This window comes from Schistosoma haematobium, chromosome ZW, assembly GCF_000699445.3.
Source record: "Schistosoma haematobium chromosome ZW, whole genome shotgun sequence".
Classification (NCBI taxonomy): Eukaryota; Metazoa; Platyhelminthes; class Trematoda; order Strigeidida; family Schistosomatidae; genus Schistosoma; species Schistosoma haematobium.
Window position 1 is genome coordinate 12,345,412 of NC_067195.1, and position 24,951 is coordinate 12,370,362.

General features: G+C 35.9%; 2 protein-coding genes across 4 annotated transcripts in view; one reads left to right on the forward strand and one right to left on the reverse strand.

Moving 5' to 3' along the window:
- The window catches only part of CHAF1A_1 (Chromatin assembly factor 1, subunit A), a 28,268-nt gene extending 10,013 nt beyond the window's left edge, over positions 1–18,255 (forward strand). The window contains exons 5-9 of one of the 3 annotated variants that reach the window (XM_051210424.1): positions 1,821–2,255; positions 4,872–4,971; positions 6,046–6,325; positions 6,374–9,249; positions 13,737–18,255. In XM_051210424.1, coding sequence (XP_051070415.1) covers positions 1,821–2,255; positions 4,872–4,971; positions 6,046–6,325; positions 6,374–6,419 — 861 coding nt within the window. In that variant the 3' untranslated portion in view covers positions 6,420–9,249; positions 13,737–18,255. Of the gene's footprint in view, positions 1–1,027; positions 2,256–4,871; positions 5,870–6,045; positions 6,326–6,373; positions 9,250–13,736 lie in introns of those variants that run through there. The other 2 variants (XM_051210425.1, XM_051210423.1) reach the window with 2 other exon arrangements.
- Positions 18,256–18,384: 129 nt separating this feature from the next.
- Positions 18,385–24,951, reverse strand: part of TRPC7 (Short transient receptor putative channel 7) — a 158,665-nt gene continuing 152,098 nt past the window's right edge. The window contains exons 15-17 of the mRNA XM_051210426.1: positions 22,670–22,971; positions 20,724–20,861; positions 18,385–19,159 (exon numbers count right to left, since the gene is read on the reverse strand). Coding sequence (XP_051070417.1) covers positions 18,983–19,159; positions 20,724–20,861; positions 22,670–22,971 — 617 coding nt within the window. The 3' untranslated portion in view covers positions 18,385–18,982. The remainder of the gene's footprint in view (positions 19,160–20,723; positions 20,862–22,669; positions 22,972–24,951) is intronic.

Sequence of the window (24,951 nt, forward strand, 5' to 3'; positions counted from 1 at the left end):
CACATAGATGCTAAGATTATCAACGTTGAAAGATTATCATCTTGAGCATACCGGAAGAATGTGCAAGATAGTAACTGCTTTTCCATTTTAAAAGTTTCTCTCTGTCATGATGTGAAACCGAGCTATTCACATAAATGGTAAACCTGGATTATTTACTACATTCTAAACCACTGGCAAGAAAAAACAAAATCCAGCGAGAATAGCTTCATAAGTTTGTATTCTGATTCAGTGGAGCATGCAAGATTTAAAATACATCTTATACTACACGTAGGATGTCTAGATACGACCTTAAAAACTACAAATAGTTTTGAAAACCCCAAACGTAATAAATAAATCTATTTTAAACTTGGTGAAAATCTATACTGCCGATCCCAGAAACAAACTTTGTTTTAATAGAGAAATTGCATTTGAGATTAAACCACTGATTCCGCATGGTTATTCATTGAGGCGAACTATTGGCGTTTCGGCATCGATACGTGTTCATTTTAAATTATCTCACTTTCCGCGATTCGGTCAGTGAATTTCAACCATTATAACGTTATTCAATTTATCTTGATTTTTTTTGCAAATCTGATTTGCAAACTTGCTCCCCTAGCCAAATATCATGATATCGTGGTATACCGTGTTCCCACCCGTGATATAGGCTCGAATTTCCACAAGATTGTTTGTGAGTATCAATTCTAATGAAACCTAAGTTTAAGAAATTCTCATTAAAGTCTTATAGTCATTTAATTTGTTTTATTGGTTCACTTCTTATGTAATAAAATTTTCATGTCCACTCTATTTTCATTCCTGTTCATTCAATCCAAAAAATGCATCATTTTACTAGACTTTTTACTTTTGACAACTATAAATTTTTATGCCTCTCAAATTTTAATATGTTAGTTTTAGTCGAATTTGACATAACTCGCGATTGAAACTGTTCGATATTTTGCAAGGTTTTTCCACCAATCTCACCATTACTATTATTATTCTTAATTATTATTAGTTGTTTATTATTATTATTATTATCCCGGAGTTCAAATAGAATCTTTGGAGGACGAAAAAGAGAATGAGAGAGTATGCAAGAATATTACTTTATCCAACGTGTACAGCTGTGGCTCATTCGCACCAAGCACTCAGCAACATCCAGCTGTTAAATCACGAATTCGTATCACCCTCCAGCTGTTGAAGTTTGGCCAGTTAACCATGAGCAGCGTAAAACCTGGTACATATATGCATCAGTTTAAGTTACCACATCACGTCACAACAAAATAAAATTATCAAGAAAAGTGCTAGAGTAGTAGAAATAGTAACTGCATCAGTGATAGCAGATTTGATCAGACATAATTGTTATGATTCGCGAAAAAATGAATTTGGGGAATAATAATTATAATAAGTACTTTAAAACAAAAGTGAATGGGACATTAAAGAGGAAGAATGTATTTGTAAAATCTCAGCGAAAGAATTTGAAGTAAATCCGACGTTCCTCTTTAATATTTCACATTAACTCGGCGCCCAAATACTGTGAAACTATTCGATCAAATTGAGACGAAAGTTCTTATTTATTAAAAAGTGAATAAATCCAATGTATTGCGACCGATTTCGAACAATGTCACTCAATATCTTCAACTATTAATTACAATAATTGAGGTTCCGAGAATCAAGTAGTGCATCACTAGCCTTTTTCACATCACGCGTAATTAATAAATAAGTGCAAAACGTTGTATACAGGCTAACTGACTGTTGCATTCATTACTTCATTTATATCACATCTCCATTGCCAACTATGCTCAATGTATGGGTTTTGATTAGTATGTTGTATTTATTTTCTGGACCAGAATGAAGATGAAGAAGAAGACGAGGATGAGGAAAAAGGTGATGAAGATGACGATGATCAGTTCTTTGTTCCACACGGCTATTTATCTGATGATGAAGGTGTTGCTGTAGAAGAAGCTGATGGTCCGATCCCTGATGAAATGAAGCAATTGCGTCAACAATTATCTGTTGCGGAGTATGAAGCAGCTCATCGTCGTGGACTTCAACGTTTAAAACCATTATTACTAGGACCTTTATGGTTGCCTGAACCAGTTGAATGTTGTTTACCAAGCAGTAATGCAAGTAACAATAATACTACTAGTGCTACCACTAATAATAATCATCATTTTGAAGAGAATAAAGAAAACATCGAATTTCCTGAAAGATTTATTCTCAGTAAGCAAACCAATGAGAAAACTGAATTCCAGTTAATGAAATCTGTTTTAAGCGTCTATCGTGTAAGTGTGTTTCGCATAGGACAAAAAAAGTTTTTTTATTACTTAGCATACTCTGTTTTAATATAAGTTTTATTGTCTGTCTATTGGTATATTTGAAAGTAGTCTAAACTTACAGTTCTGATTTTCGGTGAGTAATATTTGTTTGCTGTAATTTGTAAATTTCATAATTTTACTGACTTACATTTAATAATATTATATAACTAACACAACTGCCGTCGGTTTCATGTTATAAATATTTTTCGAAAAATAAATATTTTTTTGTGGGAGATATTGTGTTTTTGTAAGCAGTAGTGGTTCGGTTTACTACCACTAAGCAGCGGGTTTGAACTCCGCTTCATTTCGGTTTTACCAAACGGCTAGTATCACTGGCCCACTTATTTGAAGTGTATCTGGAAGATATGTACACAAGTTTAGTTTAATTTTAGGTTCTTCGTTGTCTTTCTAGACAATATCATCAGTATCATTTTCTGGGTTTCATGAAAATGTTCATTTATACAGGATAACGTTGCTGTAAATGCGGTACTATATATTGCCGAAATCCATAAAGCAGTGTTAAACATCATACATTTTATCTGTTTTTTTATCAATGAAACTTGGATTTTTTGATGTAATTGCGAAAATTGTTTTCTTTTATACAGTAGTCGAATGCGTTGAAAACTTCACTTATCTTGGAAGTCTGATCAGCCCTAATGGGTTGGTGTCTGACGAAATCACAGCACGGATTCGAAAAGCTCGTTTGGCTTTTGCCAACTCACGTCACCTGTGGCGAAGGCGAGATATCCGTCTATCAATAAAAGGACGAGTATACTGCGCGGCAGTCCGTTCTGTTTTAATTTACGGCAGCGAAACATGGCCATTAAGAGTAGATGACACTCGTAAGCTACTAGTATTTGACCACAGATGCCTTAGAAATATTTCTGGCGTCTGCTGGAATCACCGGGTAAGTAATAGTGAGGTTAGACGCAGGGTATTAGGGAATGATGGTGAATCAGTTGATGAGGTTGTAAATATTTATCGACTGAGATGGTTGGACCACGTGTTACCTATGCCTGAACACCGATTACCACGACGTGCAATGCTATCCGGTATTGAAGATGGTTGGAAGAAAGTTAGGGGCGGCCAAAACAAAACATGGCATCAATCCTTGAAGTCACTAACTTGTAGTCTGAGCCATGTTGGTAGATGCAGACTACTTGGTTGGGGTCCGCGTGACTATCGTAACCAATGGTTGGAGACTCTTGGTGACATGGCTCACAATCGATCACAATGGCGTCGGTGTATACACTCCCTGTCTTCCCTTAAACTAAGAGATTAGAATCGCTTCATACCTTTCTTTCTACGAACCAATTTTTTCTTCTTGTACTATATCTCTATATGCAGTCTTTCTCTTATATATTACTACCTTTGACATAACCACTGCTATGAATTCGGTGTTCACCTTGTTGTGCTGATGCAGTATGGCAACCTGGACCGATGCACATATGTGCCTGGTCCTACGTTGTAGTTGACTGACTGACTGACTTTATACAGTAGATGCTACAGAGCAATACTGTAAACTACACAACCGAGAGATTTATTATCATTTCTAAAAATAGATCTGTTTTTTTTAACTGTTACCTATTCAACTAATGCTTTTCACTCAACTAGTTTACTAACGAGATTGAGTAGCAAACCGAATATGTACAAAGAGAAATTAGAATAAAAAAATTTACTCAATAAAATACACGAGAGTGTATATGTAAATTATCTGAAGAACTGCCAGCAACTTTCTTGACTCACCTACCAATTCTGATTGGTTAGTCTTTGAATACGCATAGAGTCAGTCTTTTCATAATTAACTCTGCGTTCTCAGACTTGGATGGTTTATTGAGAATACTCTCATTGTCAACAACTTGGAAAAGATGTTTTTGAAATTTCCCTTTAGCGTAATACAATACAACTCAGTAGTATTGTTATGTGTCAGCCTGATATGCTTAGTTCAAAGTAGTATTTGTTGTGTAAAGACAACTGTTTCACCATTCAATCTCATAATAAATTATTAAAGGCTTCGAAATCCTGCAGCCCTAATTGTTCAAGTTAAGTCCATGGGCTTTTTATTTTGTACTGTAAGCTGTATTGTTCGGTCTTCCAGTTTACTTTTGCACTGTTGGGAAGAGGCTGTGTTTTTAGGAAAATATCTTATGGAAAATGTACATCTTTCATACAACCAGTTCCTTTTACGAATTTGAATAAAGCCAAAACAGCAGTTATTCTGCCTCATTTGTTGTTTTGCCTGAATTCAAATGTACATCTTGACGATCCATCTTGATCATCAGTTATTTCTACTACATTGTACCCAGCTAACACACTAAACATCTTTATGAACAGATAAAAAGTGACTTGTAGAATGTCAGTTATTACATGTCTAATATACATCTTATTTTCTCTAAGCAGTGTTGCACATAGTATACAATAATTTCAATCAGTGAAACAATCACACACTATTATATTGTAATAATTTGTAAATAACTTAGTGTAGACCATTTTACAGTTTGGTAGAGAAATATCGGATTTATAGTTTTGATGTCCTTTTATAATACTAATTTATTCATATTTACATTTTTTATTTGACCATAGGTGCATTTATGGACAACAAATTTTCCGATTTCTGTTGAACCAGATATTGTTGCCACTACTACGCCTTCAAGAAGACCGAAAAAATCTATCCCAGAAGAAGGTTATTTCACAGTTCTCTTAATAATGAAATTCCGGTGTAATGCTAAAATATTTTTTATGTAACGGATTATTATTTGCTGGACGGGAAGTGTTAAGAGAAAGGAAGAACTAAACACTTCCATCTCAGTGTCGTTCGAGGCTTCGTTGTTGGTTGCCAGGTGTGAATGTAGTTGTCACTTGCCGGTTTTCCAAACTACTGAAGGATACTTTTTATTGATAAACCTAATGTGGGAAGGAAACTAAATTTCTGTTTTACCATTGAGATGGACACCAAATAAGCAACTGTTGATGGGAATCTCGATAAGAAATTCTTGTTCAGATTTATTGCTATATTTATACCGGAAAGATCACGAGTTGCTGTCGCGTCTCTAGATACGTAAAGAGTATATTACGTTTGCTCCCTATATTGGCTGGGTGAAGTCAAGTGAATCACCAAGCTAGGATCATATAAACAGCATAAATCGATGGAACGAGATTCTAGGATCATAGTCAGTGACCTCTGTTGTTCGAATTGGACATAGGGCTCGGGCATTAAAGCTGCAACACATGGTTCGAAGCGAGGTTTTAGGTGATCTGGAATGGCATTTTGTGAACTCGAATCGTTAGTATTGACAGAACGTGTTGAGGAAGTCAAATACAGAAGGTGAGAGTTGGCAGAAGTGATATTTAGTGAAGATGGCGTCTGGTTATGACCGAGGTGATCTCACGTGTTGCTACGGGTATGAAGGTAGTTGTCACTTCCTGGTTCCCCACACCGCGGAAAGATGCTTCTTATTGATAAGGCTGGGAGGAAAAACTGTATTAATGATGATCGTTCACAGGAAACTGTGATTTGAACTGATGATAACTAGCAGTGGTTGATATGAATGTTTGCTTTTGTCATTCACAATTTAAATGGGTTCTGAAAACTATATTAATCCTAATTCTAATTCTAATAATTCTAATTCTAATAATAATAATAATAATAATAATAATAATAATAATAATAATAATAATAATAATAATAATAATAATAGTAATAATAATTTCAATAGCATTGTTTCATTTTCTGTGTATAATTTGGGCTTTTTTATAGCGATGGCGTATTTTATTCACCTTGTTCATCGTAGTCCTTTGGGGAAGCATAAATTAGCTTTTGAATTTCGTGTATTTTGGTATCGTCATACTACTGGCATTCTACCAGAATGCTTACAATATATGGAATATAAAAAATATAATGCTTCTACATTGGGTTCATCAATCTCACGCGGTGGTGGTCTTCCTGTTTTATCTGGTCCAGGTTGGGATAGTTTACCATTAAGTCAATCACTTGTGTTATCCAAATTATCTGAGATCGCGGTTTTCACAGAAGGAAGGTAATTTACCTTACGTTGTTTTTCTCAATTATTTTTACATTTTCATAGTTTCAGTCATGAGCTTATCTCAGTTGGACTGTCATTGGGAACCTAGAACTACTGGACAGCGGTCTCTTCTCATTATGGGACTGCTCAACAGTGCTCATCCATGACCTCAGATCCGGGGACCATTCATGATTGTTTTACCTTTAGATCACTGACGCCGACATCCAACAGTGATAATGCCTAACTTCAAGAAACTCACAATTTTGCGCAGCCCTCATCAGCCAGTCAGTCAGCTACAACGTAGGACCAGGCACATATGTGCATCGGTCCAGGTTGTCATACCGCATCAGCACAACAAGATGAACACCGAATTCATAGCAGTGGTTATGTCAAAGGTGGTAATATATAAGAGAAAGATTGCATATAGAGATATAGTACAAGAAGAAAAAATTGGTTCGTAGAAAGAAAGGTATGAAGCGATTCTAATCTCTTAGTTTAAGGGAAGACAGGGAGTGTATACACCGACGCCATTGTGATCGATTGTGAGCCATGTCACCAAGAGTCTCCAACCATTGGTTACGATAGTCACGCGGACCCCAACCAAGTAGTCTGCATCTACCAACATGGCTCAGACTACAAGTTAGTGACTTCAAGGATTGATGCCATGTTTTGTTTTGGCCGCCCCTAACTTTCTTCCAACCATCTTCAATACCGGATAGCATTGCACGTCGTGGTAATCGGTGTTCAGGCATAGGTAACACGTGGCCACAGCCCTCATCGATTGCCTTCGGTAGATAATCGTCACACCCAATGTAGTTGATTTTCACTGATCACAGCTCACTAGACTTCCAGAAGTTATATCTTGAAGCCAGTCACTACTACGCACATGATTATTATTTATATAGGTTTTGTTGAGATCTTGGATGCTCACTTCTGAGAAGAAAAGACGGTTGTCCAGTGTTTCGGGGTTTCTAATGATGGTTTAGTTCATATCAGTTTACGATTAAAACTATGATAATTCTACAATCTCCACAAACTGCCCTGTATCTTTATATTTTTGCTTACTTTGAAACGGAACATATTTACTGTTTAGCTAACTTACTACATGAATCCTGTGATATTTAGAAAGCAGTGCCGTGGTTGTCTAGTAGCTAGGATGTTCAACTTATTAACACCAGATTACAAATTCGAACCCCGCCTTCCCTAATCCGGTTATGGCAGTTTGTAACATCACTCGATCCCTTGAATCTTAAGTATATCTCAAAGCTGATTACATAAGTCTGTACTTGGTGAAATGAATTACATTATGATCAATATTGTCGTTATTATTATTATTATTATTATTCTGAAAAAGTCATGTGTTATCCAAATGATAAATTAACTATTCACTTTGTTATCAATTTCAGTACTATGATAAAAATATTTATCTTGTAATGTGCATCGTGGTAACATATAAATATATAGAGCGGTAGTAATAATTTAGATTTTTTACCAAACCTATAGTTTGTTATAACGTAACTCGTATTCTTTGTAATGTAAGCTTTCATCTGCCATTTGTTGGATAACCTGACTCTAATCCCACTTCAAGTCTACTCAAGATTGAGTAATAACTGATCTTTGTTAATTCTCGACTCAGTTACTCCTACTGTATTTTAGTATTCTTTGGACACTACCGATTCCCATTTCGAAATACGGGTTGGTCAGGAGCATATGTATATTCTCATAAAACCACAAGCTTACTAAGTTGATGTTAAGGTAAAAAATTCTTGTAGACTTATAATTTTTATGCAGGAAATTCCTGGGGGCCTCTCCATTGATCTGCTGGTGCTGACTAGCTAAGAATGAACCAATCAGCGTTCTGCAGTGTAATTCTGTGTGGAATATGCTTTGAGTTAATCTATGTACGGTTACACGACCGTGTTGGTTCAGTCACTTTTTGCATAATAAATATGTTTATTATGAGAAAGAGGGTTTTGCGGAGATTTTAGTAATTTAATAAATGGATTCATAAGTCAATTATAGCTAGACCACCATGGAAAACCTGGACGCACTGGACGGCCATTTCGTCCTAGTATGGGGCTCAGCAGTGCGCATCCATAATCCCGCCCGAGAGATTCGAACCGTTGGATGCCTGCTCAGTGGTTTGAAAGTTAGGGGTTCGCGCGCGAAACCGAAGGTTCTGGGTTCGGATCCCGCGAGCGGGATCGTGAGTGCACACTGTTGTGGAGTTCGATACCAGGACGAGACGCCCATCCAGTGCCTCCAGATTTTTCATGGTGGTCTAGCTTTAATTGACTCATGAATCCAAATATTAAATATGTTTATCTTTTTAAGTGATCGGGTGTATGCATTTCTTATCAGTATACACATCGTTTATTTATACCATAAAAATCTTAAGAATATTGAGTTTCTAAACGATCAGGACGTATAAATGGAATTGAATTTTACGATTTTATTTTCACCTATTAAATAAATAACCACTATTTCTTGATCTTCGCTTATTTTGTGTACTACAAATTACTTTTTATACTTACCATTTCGCTGCGTTTGAATCCATTTGTTATGGTATGTTATCCTTCAGTAATTATGTATTTTCATTTTTCGTTAACGTTTTATACATTCACTCTTTGTCTTCCTTCAGATCTTAAGTTTCTGAATTCCTCGTAAATTTTTTTAAAAATTATCTCACCAATTTATATTTTCTTTTCGAATTGTATCCTGTATGCCTAATCTTTCTTATTACCATTATTACTGTTACTGACTTCACTGTTCTAGGATTTACCCTGACAGTTTTATCGCGCTATGTTTATGATAAGTCGTGTAGGTTGAACGCTATATACGATTCCTAAGCTATTTCGGTAACCCGCAGTCTAGAAGTACACAGCGACTTGAACTCCAGAGAGAAGACACAAGAATGAGAGAAAACACTTTATTCCAAGGTTCCTTTTTGTACAGAAAATCAAGGGTATTTATAGATGTTGGCGTCTGTTAAATCAACATCATATTTCAGCCAATCCGTTAACGTTACATTATGCTACCGACCAATGATAGCACGCCACGCTGGAATTCTCGAACGTTCCATCACACTCTGATTGGCTAGAACTCTTCGGCTCCTTTTGGGCCTCTGGAGGCTCCGTTGAAGTTCTCCGGAAGCCGACCCAACACCTCCCCGAATAAGATTTCTTTCTGGGATCTACTTGTAGTTTGATAACTGGGTTGAGACGTCGTTCCATTATTCGTGTCGTCTTCCTCGTCCAATGCTTCTTTTCAGTGTTCCTAGGCGTTTGTGGCATTGGTGCGTCTAAGATTAAGTCTAACGGGAAAATCGGCCGGTTGCTTCGAGTCTGCACCGTTCTTTTGTCCTTAAGGATTTGATTTGTGTGACGTATACATGTCCCGAAAGCTCCTCGAACTCTGTACAGTACTCTCCCCAGTTTTTGCACAACTTCACCCGGCTCCCATCGGTTCTTCCCTATGTAGGATTTAATGTAAACTTTGTCACCAACATTGAAGTTTCGGATACTTGGACCGTGACTGCGCTCATCCACTAATTTGGATGGCAACATGGCATCGAAGACTGTTCGAATACGCCTTCCAAACATGGCTTCCGCGGGAGATTTGCCGTCTTGAACATTTGGGTTTGGGGTGGATCTGTATGATGTTAGAAATTTTGTGATCACCTGCTCAGTCGTCTCTTCTCCTCCCCCTTTCAGTAATGCTCGTTTAAAAGTGTCCACAAAGCGCTCTGCTTGTCCGTTTGATTGTGGATGATAGGGTGGAGAACGAAGATGATTTATTCCGTTTGTTCTACAGAAATGTTTAAACGATTCTGCGGCAAACTGAGAGCCGTTATCCGTCACTAAGGTCTCTGGTACTCCGAAACTGCTAAATAGGGTAGACAACTTGCGGATCGTTTCTGACATTGTACAATTTGGCATGATGTATACTTCCGACCATTTAGTGAATGCATCTACGATAATTAGAAACATTTTCCCTTGGATTGGACCGGCAAAATCTGCGTGAAGTCTTACCCAGGGTCCCGCGGGCATAGGCCAACACTGAGGTTCGCATTTCGAAGGATTTTTAGCGGCTTGAATACATGATGAACAGTTACGGCATTTATTCTCGATATCTTTGTCCATTGACGGCCAATAAGCATAGCTACGAGCCAAAGATTTCATTTTACTGGTTCCAGGATGGCCACTGTGAAACTGCTTGAGAACCTTGTGACGTAATAACTTCGGAATAACAATTCGATCACCGAACATAATACAGGAGTCAACAACCATTAGAGAGTCCCGTCGACGAAAATATTGCAAAAGTTCTCCGTCGAGGCGATTGTTTGGCCATTTGGTCGAGAGATAGCATTTAACTGAGCTCAGTATCTTATCACTTTCAGTTATCTTCTTGATAGTTTCAAAGGTTACTGGGAGTCCATTAACTGCGTCATCCAACACGCGATGAACTTCTTCCTCGGCTTTTATATTTGCTACAAGAGTCTCCTCCGGGGTTTTCGATTGGGAGCCTATTAATCTCGACAATGCGTCAGCTTGCCCGAAAGCGGTAGTAGACTGATACTTAATCTTGAAGTCGTAACCCAGAAGTGTGGTTGCCCATCGTTGGAGTCGGTTAGCTGTATGAACAGGAATTCCTTTCTTCGACCCAAAAACTGCAAGTAGTGGCTTATGGTCTGTTATTAGGGTAAAATGTCGACCATATATCATCTTGTGGAACTTTTTCCCTGCAAAGATAATCGATAGGGCTTCTTTCTCGATTTGGCTATAGTTCCTTTCAGTCGTTGTCAAAGATCTGGCAGCGTGTGAGATAGCTTTTTCAGACCCATCAGAAAAAATGTGAGAGATAACTGCGCCCACACCATAGTTAGAAGCATCTGAAGCGACGACTATCGGTAGAGAAGGATCATAATGTGTCAATAAGAGATCGGAAGTTAGGAGTTGCTTGATTTTCTCAAAAGATGCTTGGCAGTCTGCAGACCAATTCCATCTTGCATTCCTTTGTAGTAGGTTGTTTAGTGGAGCGCGTAGACGATGGAGATCGGGGAGAAAGGTACCGTAATGACTGACCAATCCCAAGAATGATCGTAGGGTAGTAACGTCCCTGGGTCTAGGCATTGTTTTCACTGCTTCAATGTTCTCTGGATCTGGTCGTCTTCCGTCTTTATCTATTATGAACCCAAGGTACCGTACTTGCTGCATATAGAAGTCACACTTTTCCGCTCGGAGGCGAAAACCATAATCAGCTATGCGTTCTAGTACCTGGTCCAGTTTCTTCTGCAGGTCCATTTTATCTACTGCCGTAATTATGATGTCGTCTAGGTAAGCTGCAGCTCCTGGAATACCTTGTAACATGGTATCCATAATTTGCTGGAAAATAGAGGGCGCTGTCTTTACCCCAAAAGGTAGTCGGTTATACCGGAACAGACCTTTGTGCGTGTTGATCGTTAAGAGATCTTTGCTTTCATCAGATACAGGGATTTGTAGGTATGCGTCTGATAAGTCCAATTTTGCAAAATATCTGCCACCGTTCAGCTTAGCGAAAAGATATGGTAAGGGTAACGGAATACTGGTGAGACTGTAGCGCTTCATTTAATCCCGTGGAGTAGTCTGCACATAAACGAACACTTCCATTCGACTTCTTGACCACCACTATTGGTGCAGCCCAATTCGAGAAGTTCACAGGCTCGATAACACCCATTTGCTGAAGTCGTTGTAATTCTTGTTCAACTATTGGAAGAGCAGCATAGGGTACGGGTCTTTTAGGTCGAAAAACGGGAGCAGCTTCAGGTTTTAGAGTTAACAGTGCTTTAGCTTTCGTACATTCTCCCAATCCTTCTCTAAACACGTTTTGATGTCTTTGTAGCATGGCGTTTTTCTGATTCCATTCTGGGGTGTTGTCTGTACTTACTCGTCTGCAGATACTGTTGATAGAATGATCTGCTAGTTTAAGTGTTTCTATAAGGTCCAACCCCATTAAGTCTAGTTCTGGCTTCTTAGTAAGATACAATGTTGCATTTGTTGTTACCGTACCTTTAGAAACAGTGCATAGCACTTCTCGAACAATATTCAACTTCCCCCCAGATGCCATGTGTGCCAGCTGTGTTGTTGGAAAAACTGTGGGTCTCCCAATGTTCTTCCACGTTTCTGGGCTGATTAAAGTGATATCAGAAGCTGTGTCCAGCTGAAGGCGGGCACGGTGTTTATTAATATTCAAGGTCACATACTTTCTTTGGTGGCAACTTCGTGCTCTGTAATGTGATACCAATATCTTGTTGGTTGGAGCACTATATCTGTATTTCTTTGAGTAAGATTTCACGGAACGTTTTCTATAGTCTCTTCTCCTGCAGAAGTTTTCTTTATGCCCCTTCCGATGACATTTGCTGCAACGATGTTCTTTATATGGGCAAAACCTCTTATAGTGCCAACCTCCACATGCCCAGCATGGAGATGGTGGTTTGTCGCTGTTATTTTGGAAATTATGGGTACTGGAACCTTGAAAGACTTTTCTCTTAACTGCATTGACGTTACGGAAAGAGTTACCGTTTTCTACCATTGAGGTATCATGCTTTAAGTTTACTAACCTTTGGCACTCAGTAGTCACTTCTTGCAGGGTCATATTAGGGCAGTGTTCGAGTTTGCTTAGGATTCTGGTTCGGATATCGGCATCTTCGGGTGAACGCAGGCTGCAGATAAATACTAAGCATTTAAACTGATCTTCAGACATGGACGACAATCTAAACCTCTCACATTCTCGGTTCACAGTTCCTGCATGCTTCACCCAATCATCTCCTGGTTCTTTTGTTAACTTTAAGCACTGGTAACGGATATTAAATAGAGATGATTGTTCTCCGAATATTTGGGATAGGGTTTTGACTGTATCATCAAAACTAAAATCTCGTGGGTTCTTCGGAAGAATGAAGTTGCTATAGCGTTCATGTTCCATAGTCCCAAGTTTTCTAAGAAGTATTCTGACTTTTGAAGCATCATCCAGTTTGCAAAGATCAATATAAAACAAATCTTCATACTTCTTAAACCACGACTCGAAAGTTACACCTGCTACACCATCAAAATTAAATTCATGGATGGCGTTAATGACTGAATCAGTATGTGATACTTGAGATTCACTAGAAACAGGGTTTTTCTCGGACAGGCAGAATTTCTGCATTAGGGTTTCCATGATTCTAATATGGGACTCTTCAAACCTCTTTTCTTGACGCACCATATAAGCTTCTAATTGCTCCAAGGAAATATTCATTGAAGTTTTCATCCCCGTCGCCACTGATAAGTCGTGTAGGTTGAACGCTATATACGATTCCTAAGCTATTTCGGTAACCCGCAGTCTAGAACTACACAGCGACTTGAACTCCAGAGAGAAGACACAAGAATGAGAGAAAACACTTTATTCCAAGGTTCCTTTTTGTACAGAAAATCAAGGGTATTTATAGATGTTGGCGTCTGTTAAATCAACATCATATTTCAGCCAATCCGTTAACGTTACATTATGCTACCGACCAATGATAGCACGCCACGCTGGAATTCTCGAACGTTCCATCACACTCTGATTGGCTAGAACTCTTCGGCTCCTTTTGGGCCTCTGGAGGCTCCGTTGAAGTTCTCCGGAAGCCGACCCAACAGTTTATGGGATGTGGGAACTTAAACCGATGTAGCACATGTGCCAGGTTCTACGTTACATTGGACCGGATGACTAAACTTTTTATAGATTCTAAATCTTAATATGTTTACACTGGTGTTATTTTCTTTATTTTATCGAATAATCACGTGTTTTTAGGTGGATGGTTAACACAGAAATACTTCAGAAATATGCTTTACGTCTTTGTAATCTGTGCAATATTCAAGAATTAAGTGGTGGTATTGCTGGTAGTTTGGACAAAGTTGATAAAGATTATTTTAATAATCTTATATTTCCTTCATGGGAATATTTAACAGATGTAGCGGTGACTAGTAGCAGAGTAAATCGTGGTACATCAACAACTAGTCGTCGATCTCTAGAAGCACCACAATCACAATTACAAGCAACTGTAGATCGTTTACATGAACCACACAAAAATGTAATGACTATCAATAATTATCCAGTTGTTTTATTGCAGCCTCTACAATCTTCAGATGTTGTAGTATCAAGTAAGCAAACTGATAAGGAATTATCAATTCATAAAAATGAACAATTGTTTCAATCTAAAAAAATTCATTCATCCGAAAAAGACATTAATTTATCGGTTAGCATAAGTCAGGAGAACTGTTCTTCTTCAAAAGTGACTACTACTATTGCTTCTACTGGTTCGTCCCATACTCCAAGCCGAAGAAAAGGAGTTACTAACAAAATTCTCACAAATGAAAAAGACACTCCTTCATCTGTCAATAACAGTAAAGAAAACTGTTCTCCGAAAGTGACTACTACCACTGGTTCATTACAAACTCCAGGTCGAAAAAGAGTAACTTTGGATTCATTTCTCATACCACCTGCAAAACGATCAAACGTTAATTTATGTTCTGAAATTCAGTCAGATGAAGATTGTGTTATTGTAGACTCAAAATGACAATTATTTCACTCTCACAATATATATGTATATTGTTTGAGAATATTTGTGAATAGTCTAGGAGATATATAGTTTATGTGTGCATACCTCAGTATTTACGTTTTTCGAAACCGTGTTTTGTTTAGGGTGATTTAACCCCTGCTTATCTCATTACCATTTCGATCCTCTCTTATTTCATAATAATTGTCTACTCTCTAATCTATGTATAAAAATTAGTTTCAAGGGATGCATGCTAAATCCATATTCCGTATGTTCTTTTTGTTATTTTTTTGTTAGCATGTGAAACTATGAAGTACTATTAAGTAACTGAAATATATCCTTTATCTCTTCTCTCGCTCTTCACATATACTGTTTTATAGAAATTCTTTGTAAAGATTTCATCTATTGTTTATACATATCTCATTATTTTGAAGACAAACAAAAGTAAAGTATAGTGGACTATTGTTTTTCCTCTCCTTCACCAATGTGTGCTTCACATTATCATCTATTTTTGTATATTTATGTGTTTATGATCAGCCAAAAAATATGTTTTTCTATTCAACAACTTGTAGATGTTTTTTTCGAAAAAAAGTTGATAATTTTGTTTTAATCTAGTTTCTAACAAATTCTAAGTAGCAATATGCAAACGTGATTGATTAATATGGAACCCACGGAATATTTCAACGTGCTTTCAAAAGTCATCATTAGTGTTAATGACATTTTTCGCTTAGTTTGTTTTAATGCATTTTCAAATGATGAAGAATATTTTTAGCGCTGAGAACAATTAGTATGAAGGTGTTCTGTTCTCTGAGCTGGATGGCTTTTGTAGTGAAGCGTTCATTATCTTTTTAGACAATATTACCAGCGCATATTCCATAAAAATGAGCTGATGTAAAGTTAGAGACCAAGTCAGGGAAAAGCAGCCGAAACACCCGTGAACGACCATACGCGTATGAATGACAACCGACTAAACTACAGGTTAGCAGGTTTTAGTCAATTGTGTTTAAATTCCAGTAGATCTCTTTCTGAAGTATATTCTGATTATATTGCCTAGAAAGACAATTAAAGCTTTCATACCAAACAATCCAGTCCAGAGAACACAATACTTCAAAAATGTGATGTTTTGTTTGATTATTCCACTGGGAATCGTAAAAGAAATATAATGAAGCTTGTTCTCTGTAACTTTTTAAGACAAATTTCTTTAGGACACCGATAACCGGTTGACACTAGACACCATTTTCTTTCTAGTTTGAAACTTCAGTGCTCACTCACAACTCAAGATCTTCCAATCTCGCGGCACACTGGGATGTTTTCATCAGACCAAGTTGGAGAATTGCTACGTTTAAAGAGATTACGAGTTCACCTAATCTGTGAACGGAACGAAGACTCAGTGAGACAATGACCAAATCAGCTAACTATTCCTATGTGTCCCGACCCCGTTAACTAAAGATAGACGTCAATGTTCAGAAGATGTCACTATATTCCTCAAACACCCAGAAGCACGATAAACAACAACGAGCACAACTCAAGGGTATATATACAGCATAAAAATGTCTTTGGGAAAGATTGCAAAATATATATTAAGAGGCAATAAACCAATAGCACTTAGGGTCCTCCCAAGTGTGAAGTACTACATGAAGGTGTAAATCGATGCTTTTGCTGCGAAAACAAGAAATTCAAATTTTTAAAATAGAATTACTAGATTAGGCATTTACCAAGTGAGTTCTGGGGATCTAACATCACCAGCAAGAACGAATTGTTCATATTTCTAACATAAGTCAGTTCATGACACAACTCTATCGACCAGCAGTTGTCTCTTGACACATTTCAACAACATAGTTCGTCAGTTCTCTAGGATTTTGGGTTTTCGTGTTACGGTCTATTGGTTGATAATATGGTTTTTAGCGGGATTTGTCAATTATTTACAGCTCCATATGTAAGCTACACTTTCTCAAGGGGTATTGATTTTACCCGGTTGATCAAATGGGAGTCGGCGTCTGTGTTAATCTAGTAATCCAACAATTCAAAATCAAATTATTTAACCATCCGAATATTCCAAGGAAGTAGGTGTTGTTGAGTTGAATTTATGACTCCAATGAGTCATCAATCCCAGTTGAAATAAAAGAGCGGTTAGCATTTAGTATTATATAACCTTCCTTTTTTTCTCAGTTGCGTTGTATTAAATTGATGACATCTAGTTTACAGGAATTTTTCGTATTTCTATGTACAATTTAAATATTGGAAATGAAAATGAAATCCAGTTTTTGGTTTTTATTCAGCTGTTCTAACCGATTGTGTAACTCACTTAAACGAACAGTCAGTATATTTTGACAAGTTTAGTATCATGCAATAAAATATATAGTTTTATGTTTTAGACTTAGTTTGTATGAACACGTTGTTAATAATCGTTGTTATGAATTCAAAAACAATAATTACCATTGCATTTGGGCCTTTGTAATCGAAACGTTCATTAAAGGATGATTCGTATTATCGAATCCGCTTTTGACTGAATCACCCATTGTTTATAGAACCGGTGATCTGTTTAGCCGATATTGCATTGACCTCTTGACCAATAACTCGCTGGCTTAAACAATGATCACGTATATCTTAACGCTTCCTATTACGGGCTCTACCTCTTCCATTTTACTCAATGACCAGACGGAACACAGTAATCAGACAAGACTTATACTCTACACTTTACTTTTAACCTAAAACCCATATAATATTATAGATTTTTTTGTCTGATTGGGCATCAACTCAAGTGCGAAATGACAACTCAGTCATGAGTGCGACAGAAATGGCACCATAGAGGAATGACTAATTAATGATAAATGTGGAACAGTGAAACGTATAACTACGGTTTGTGAGTTAAACTTAAACTTACAAGTTCCAGAACATAAACAATAATCCCACCTAGGGTAGTTCTGAGAGTTCAATATCTCTCAAATCCTCTTTTGACAATCTCTTAGTGCCAATACTGACAGGAAGTTGCCCACTGAAGACATTGGAAGATGGTCGCGCAATATTATGGATTGATCGAGGCTAGACACTAATACTATTGAATGTCGGCTCAATGATCTGGAAGTTAAGCGTTCTCACACGAGACAGAAGGTCTTGGGTTCGGTTCTGGTGTGTGGGATTGCGGATGCACACTGTTGAAGAGTTGGATATTAGGACAAAATAGCCATCCAGTCCTTCCAAATTCCCAATGTTAATCTAACTTAGATCGGTTCATAGTTTCAATGAAATTCAACAATCTCCACAACCCCATAATGAAAATATATAAATAATTATTTTACTTAAATTTTCTGTGAATTTAATGCAAGAGAGATTTAACATGATAATATCTAACTCACATGACAATCATAGTTTTCAAGTATTAGTCATAATAAACGCATAGACTTCAACTAGACAGACTGAATGTATCAATGGGCTAAGTCCAACAGTCAATCACTTTATGGAGTGATATCACATCTAAATTTGGGTGCCCTAGCTTTCATCCTATACTTACATCAGCGAACATCCTTCATTAAGGTTAGTGTTAGTTGAACATACATAATCCTTACGCTAACCACCTCAATTGATAAAGATTCACTACCACATCAGCCGATTCACCATTTTTATTTAGTTAGGATCTTGTACATATTCTCTGTATTATTTATTCGTTGGAATTAAATAAACATCTTGAAAATATATCGAGAACGACAAGGCAAGTTTTTTTCACATTACCTCAGTATATTTATTCTGAAAAAAGTTTGACTACATTACTTAATTATTTTTCATGCTAATAAAGCAAAAGTTAATTTTTAAACATGTTCATTGTTTTGCTTTAGGGGATCACAGATCAAGATTAAAATTTTATACTGAGTCTCCCATATACTTTTTTAATATTTCCAACAATCTACTTTTGTCATGCTTCTTGGCTGCTAGTTTTGAATATTTTTACCGACTAAAGTAAATATTGTTTTGTAAAATATTTGTAAATTTAATTGGAGTGAGAAGAAAGTGAATAGTAATGATTAATACATTTTATGTATTGAATTGTTTGTATGGACTTTTGTGTTTGTTTGAAAAAAGGGAGAAATTGTCTTTTTAGTTTTATTTAAACTATATATATAGGTTTATGCTTCACGTACAAGTGATTCCCATTCACGGTCTCTTTCTCTACGATCACGACGATGTCGGTCACGTTGTGATTTTGTACTAGATTTACGTTCTTCCATGAAAACAGTACGAATTTCACGTCCACTAGCTTGAGCTAATATCCATTGTTCCATGTTAGTATTCAGTTGTACCACCTAAGCAAGGGATGTTAGTAAAATTAATCTAATCTAAATTAATCTACAACAAAAAGATCATGATTGAAAATTGAATTTTTAAGTTAAATATTAAGTGGATTTATGTTAGATTTGGTTTAATGTAGTAATTTTTATTCGTCAAGTAAATCGACTTCTTGAAACCTAAGGACAAGTTTATGGTTACGATATTCCTCTCCTTTTAAATATATACCTTTGTTGAAAGTGATTATATCCTCGATACCAGGTCTCGATAGTCATTATTTCGTAACTTATTTATTAGAATTTAAGACATCTTCTTGATCCTGAACAGAAATGATTGTTCAGTTATTTGATCAAATTATTTTGTGTCCCACTCTTACCTTCTTTCTTTCTATATTGTCTTAATTATTGTAAGTATATGAATGCTTCAGACTTTTTGTTTTATTCTGGATTTTACAGTCTACCTGCTGATAAAGTTCATGCTTTATTGTGGGTAAGGATATGTGTTGAATTTAAATGTAAGCCTTAGATTATTGTTCTGTATAACATATTGATGTGGTCAAAAGGAGTTATAAAATTATATTTGTCAAAATGGTTTCAATTAAAGTAATTCTGCTATGAATGTACGATTCTTGAAGATCGTATGGAAGATAGTCACGTGGACCACAACTAAGTAGTTTAAATCTGCCAACATGGCTCGGACTATAAGTTAGTAACTTCAAGCACTGATGCCACGCTTTGGTTTGAACACCCCTAACTTTCTTCCAACCATCTCCCACACTATTCAGAATTTCGCGTCGTGGTAATCGGTATTCATGCATACGTAACATGTCGCCCAACCATCTCAGTCGATCAAGATTCACAACCTCATCAAGTGATTTACCATCGTTCCCTAATACCCTGTGTTTAATCTCACTATTACTTACACAATGATTCCAGCAGATGAGATTCGAACCAACTAAGCCATTGAGCGGGCATCTAACGGTATTAATGTTTAACTTCAACCAATCCATGAAATTGAGCGACACATCCACCATTATCTTCAGTGAATGCTTCCAGGTTTTCAATGATGGTCTAACATCAACCAAAAACTTAATCATCTTCATAACCCCATAACTGAAGTAACTATTTAGGATTAACTAAACCAGTTTTACATTGTAAAGTTAAGTAACTAACACTTTCACTCAATTCTTATTAAACTACTCAAAGATGGAGAGTTTTTTTGTATTCAATTCTTCAAATTTCATCGAATAATTAATCCATTTCAAATGATCCTATGACTGTGTTATTCAATATACACACATCAATTACATGAACTAGAAAAATTGATGATTTTTGGTGTTTTCAAACCCAAATACACATTCTAGTGCTATACTGAACTGACACAATAGAGCAACAACTAATCTTTCTAATATGATATTAAGTAAAGTTTTGTTTGCTTGTTAGCAATTTGATCGAATCTTAGTACCGGATATTCTCATCGTTCCTTATAAAGCTACTTATATGCTCATATAAGTAGTACCACCTGATTCTCGTAAATATAAGGAGTTGTATTGTAATTGATTAAATGGGGAAAAGAACTTACTTGATCTTGCATTTGTGATACAGCCTTGACAATGCATGATAACGCTTTTTGACTTTCACTCATAAGTTGACGAACATGAGATATTTCTTCTTTAATTCGAGCATTACCGGAGGCATAATTTAATTGGTCTGATTGAGCCTATGCGATGTTAGAAATATATATCAATATATTCATATTTGTGTGAGTACATTTTTCACTTATAATAATGTAGTAAATTGACTACTAAATAAGTGAACAATTTCACACTTTATGTAATAAAGAGTTGAAGGTGTCTTATTTTAGTAAATCAATCAGAGTCAAGGTTTATAGATCCAATTGATCCTTGAAGTATAACCTCATGTCGAAACAGGATGATTAGTCTAGACTTGGTGATGAGTATTTTTTGACAACAATATGCAGTTGCAGTTAAAAATCGGCGAAATTGTCACCAGAAAAATGAAGAACCTTGAAAGAAGAATGGGTTAGCGGCCTTTTTATTCAAGTGTAGTAGGCTTTTGGGATATTGGTTTTCTGAAGGAACTTTTTGAGAATCCGTTCATGCCTATTCCTGTAATCAAGCAATATGTAGACCCAGGGACTCTGATGTACACAACTGGTCCGAGGGCCTACACGTTTCTCAGAAGAATAGCGTATCATTGTGGTATTATTTTCAATTGACAAAACTTCATGAATTTTATTATTGAAGTTAACACTATTATCTTGAAGAGTACTCGAGATGAATATAAAGCTGTTCGAGGACAAAATTATTACCAGTCATATAAATGAATTTCTGTATGGAGCATATCTGATTTCAAGAGAAAGAAACAAACTAACAAACAAATCATGTAAATACTGAACATGGCTTCTGGTGTTTTCGCTTTAGTATTTGTATATTTTTTGGTTGATTAGAAAGTGACTTTGATTTCCAAAGTCTTTTAAAACCTACTTAAGCCAGACGGTATAAAATATTTTTATCTATGTTCATACTAGTCAATTAAAACATGAGGATTGGAAGTTCATCTTGAAAAGACCATCCTGATTTGAACATTATGGAAGTGATACCTTTCTAAACGATATTTACTAAAAGGGTATGGAATTACTTTGGATCTACTGAAAAACAACTGAACTTTAAATCAATGATATTTTGTCGATTATCTGGTAACGTGTGACACTAACTTGTGTGGCTAGTAAATTTGTAACTTGACTAAACTAAAAAGCTGTAACTGTTTTGACTTTAAAGTAAAATTGCTTGTTGATATAAGTGAACTGTGCTTCCACATTTTTCTTAATGAATTGTAGGCAATTATTCAATTTTAATTTCAAATAGTACAGTGATTTCTGAATTGTCTAATATTATTGTAAATTATGAGTTTTATGATTTGTCAAAATGGTTTTTAGTACTGCCATGTAGTGAATTAGTCACTGCTCCTCAAAAGGACTCCACGACTTCTCAAAGTTATTCATGAACGGGCATATCGTTATTATTAAAATGGGAAGTTTGCAAAAGTTATTTGATGTTAAGACAGTTTAAATCATAACGGCTGATGATATGAATGGGGAATAGTCACATACACTTTTGTGGATCTATTAACGATTGTTTGATAAGCAAGTGATTTAAAGGTGTACCATTCCTGTCTCATTGCCTGATGGTTCTGGACATGATTCATGATAGATTCGTGGATGTCCAGTACTGACGAGTCATATATGTGAATGAAGCAGCGGTCGATTGCTTAATGATTATTTAGTTGGAGTAAATCTGTAACATAAATTGTCTTCAAAATGGAATATTCCCCATGAATCTTTAATGTTAAAGTGTAGATTTTATTTGATAAAACAATACTCATCTTATAAACAATTTACAAGATATTTTTAATATTTTCAAATACCAAAAAACATATTACAAATATGTTTAATTTATAGATTTTTTAGTTGGGTATAAAATTAACTGAAATCTTGATGATACCTACTTGAAGATTCTGTAAACGCATATCCAGTATTTTTTGCATACGTTGTATCGCATCTAACTGAGGTAGTTGGAGATTGAGCCCACCTAATAAACAACCTGCACCACCTATTGTCATATTACCTACAGATGATGAACATCTTCGTCCTGCACTATATGTTTGTTTTTTCAAACGTTTACTACTTGGTTGACTTGTATTAATTGTGAGGGCTCCACTTTGTACACTTAGTTGATAAGGATTTTGTGGATTTTCATAAGTTGTTCTACCTCCAACAGCCGTTACTGATGGTGGAAATTCTTCAGCATCTAAATATAAAGAAGAGAAAATAGTCGTATTAAGTATGTTAACATAAAATAAATACCATATAGTATTAATTTAACTTATAATGGTTTGAATTATACCGTTGTTGATATTTTTAAAACTGAAATTCGATCAATCCATTCATAATCATAAGAGCCGGATAAATTTTTGTTGGTAATTCAAATCGTGGTTGACTTTGGTAACTGACAATAATATTTCGAATGAAGATGAACGTTTCGCAATGAAATCATTCATATGAAAAAAATGATGTAACATCAATCAATATTCCACCTGAGCGAATAATTCCTTTCATTTACTCATGGATTTTTATTACTAACCTATCAACTAGTACAGTGCAAAACAGTATTATTTAATCATTTAAGTAAGTCTTTAATGCCATCTCAAAGAAAAAATATTTTCTTTAAGGGACAGATAGATAATTTATGTAAGGCTCCAGTAATTGCAAAAAGTAATGATCTGTTTATCACCTAAAAGTTGTAACTCTAACAGTGATATAGTTTTTAAAGACAACTCGTTAATACCAGAATTTAAGCATAACAATTCATTAATTTCCTCTCTGGAATACTGTTTGATATACAAATTGAGTTTTTTATTTGACTGAAGCGACTTATTCATCTAAATACGAGATCAATTTGTCAATGATTAATATGAATACTATATTGTACCTATCAACCGAAGTTACTCTCAATCTGGTCAATTCCACAAGTCACAGGTTTTCTATATAACTTTGAGACATCCATCTCAGAACTAGTCACCAGTTTAGACACAATAATTACTTAGTTGAGTTATTTATATAAATATTTTTCAGTCTGAAGATGACTTTCATTCTGAATCATGAGTGCAGATTGCAGAAGTGTCTTAAGATTGAAGTAAAACACAGAGCTCTCTGAGGTTTAGTAGTTTGCTTTGTTTAATATAAGTTATATTGTTCATTTTTAGAGTTCTCCTGATTGATAAAAATAATTGTCATTTTCATATGAATCTATCCCTATGGTGATACCTATAATATAAGAAGAGTGGAACCATATTCTGAAACGTTTGCTTATTACGGAAATCAGCGGATGAATTTTGTTTTTTGACTACAAATATACTGTAAGATCTGAAGTTGCTACACATACCTCCAGATGAGATTCAGCGCTGTTAAAGAAATAAGAGTTTATGAGTAGCATTGTTCTTCAAATATGTTAGAGAACTCGTTGAATGGGAAAAATTACATTTAAAACACATTTCCAAACAGTGATAGCATAACTATTGATAAAAGTCCACTACACCTAATATTGACAAGGGTAAGTTGTAAACTGTTTGGGGTGCAATTGTTATCACTGTGTGAATATTGGCAAAGATGGGACTGGTTTTCGAATTATTATCAATTATAATTTGTTGTAAAATTACTGAATAACCAGACTACGATGTGTATATATATTCCGATCGTCATAATAACGGTTATACGATTTACTATTCCTAATTTTTCACCAATCGGTTACTTACAGTCTCCCATCTTCGCAGCCAATTTTGGGCTTGGTGTATAGTTGTTATTTTCCACTTTATTGTGTGGTTGGTTTCAGTATACCTGTATGTTAACCATGTCTATTTGGGAAAAATTATAGTAGACTCTGTTTGCTAACTTATGAACTCAAAGTTAATAGTGCTGGTTGGATGTGTAACTTTTCAAGACCGAGAAACTAAACTATAGAGAAGTATATACGTGCGTACACCTGTTATTCCTAAATGAGGAGCATAGGCCAACCAACAGCACTCTCCATCCAACACTATCCTGGGCAATCATTTACAGTTCTCTACAATCGCTATTCACCCTTTTGATGTCTGCTTCCAATTCTCGATGTAATGTGTTCTTCGGCCCTCCTCTTTTCTGTTTCCCTTCAGAATTCCGGGTAAGTGCTTGCATCGTGATGCAGTTTGGTGATTTCATCAATGTTCGTCCTATCCACTTCCAACGTCGTTCC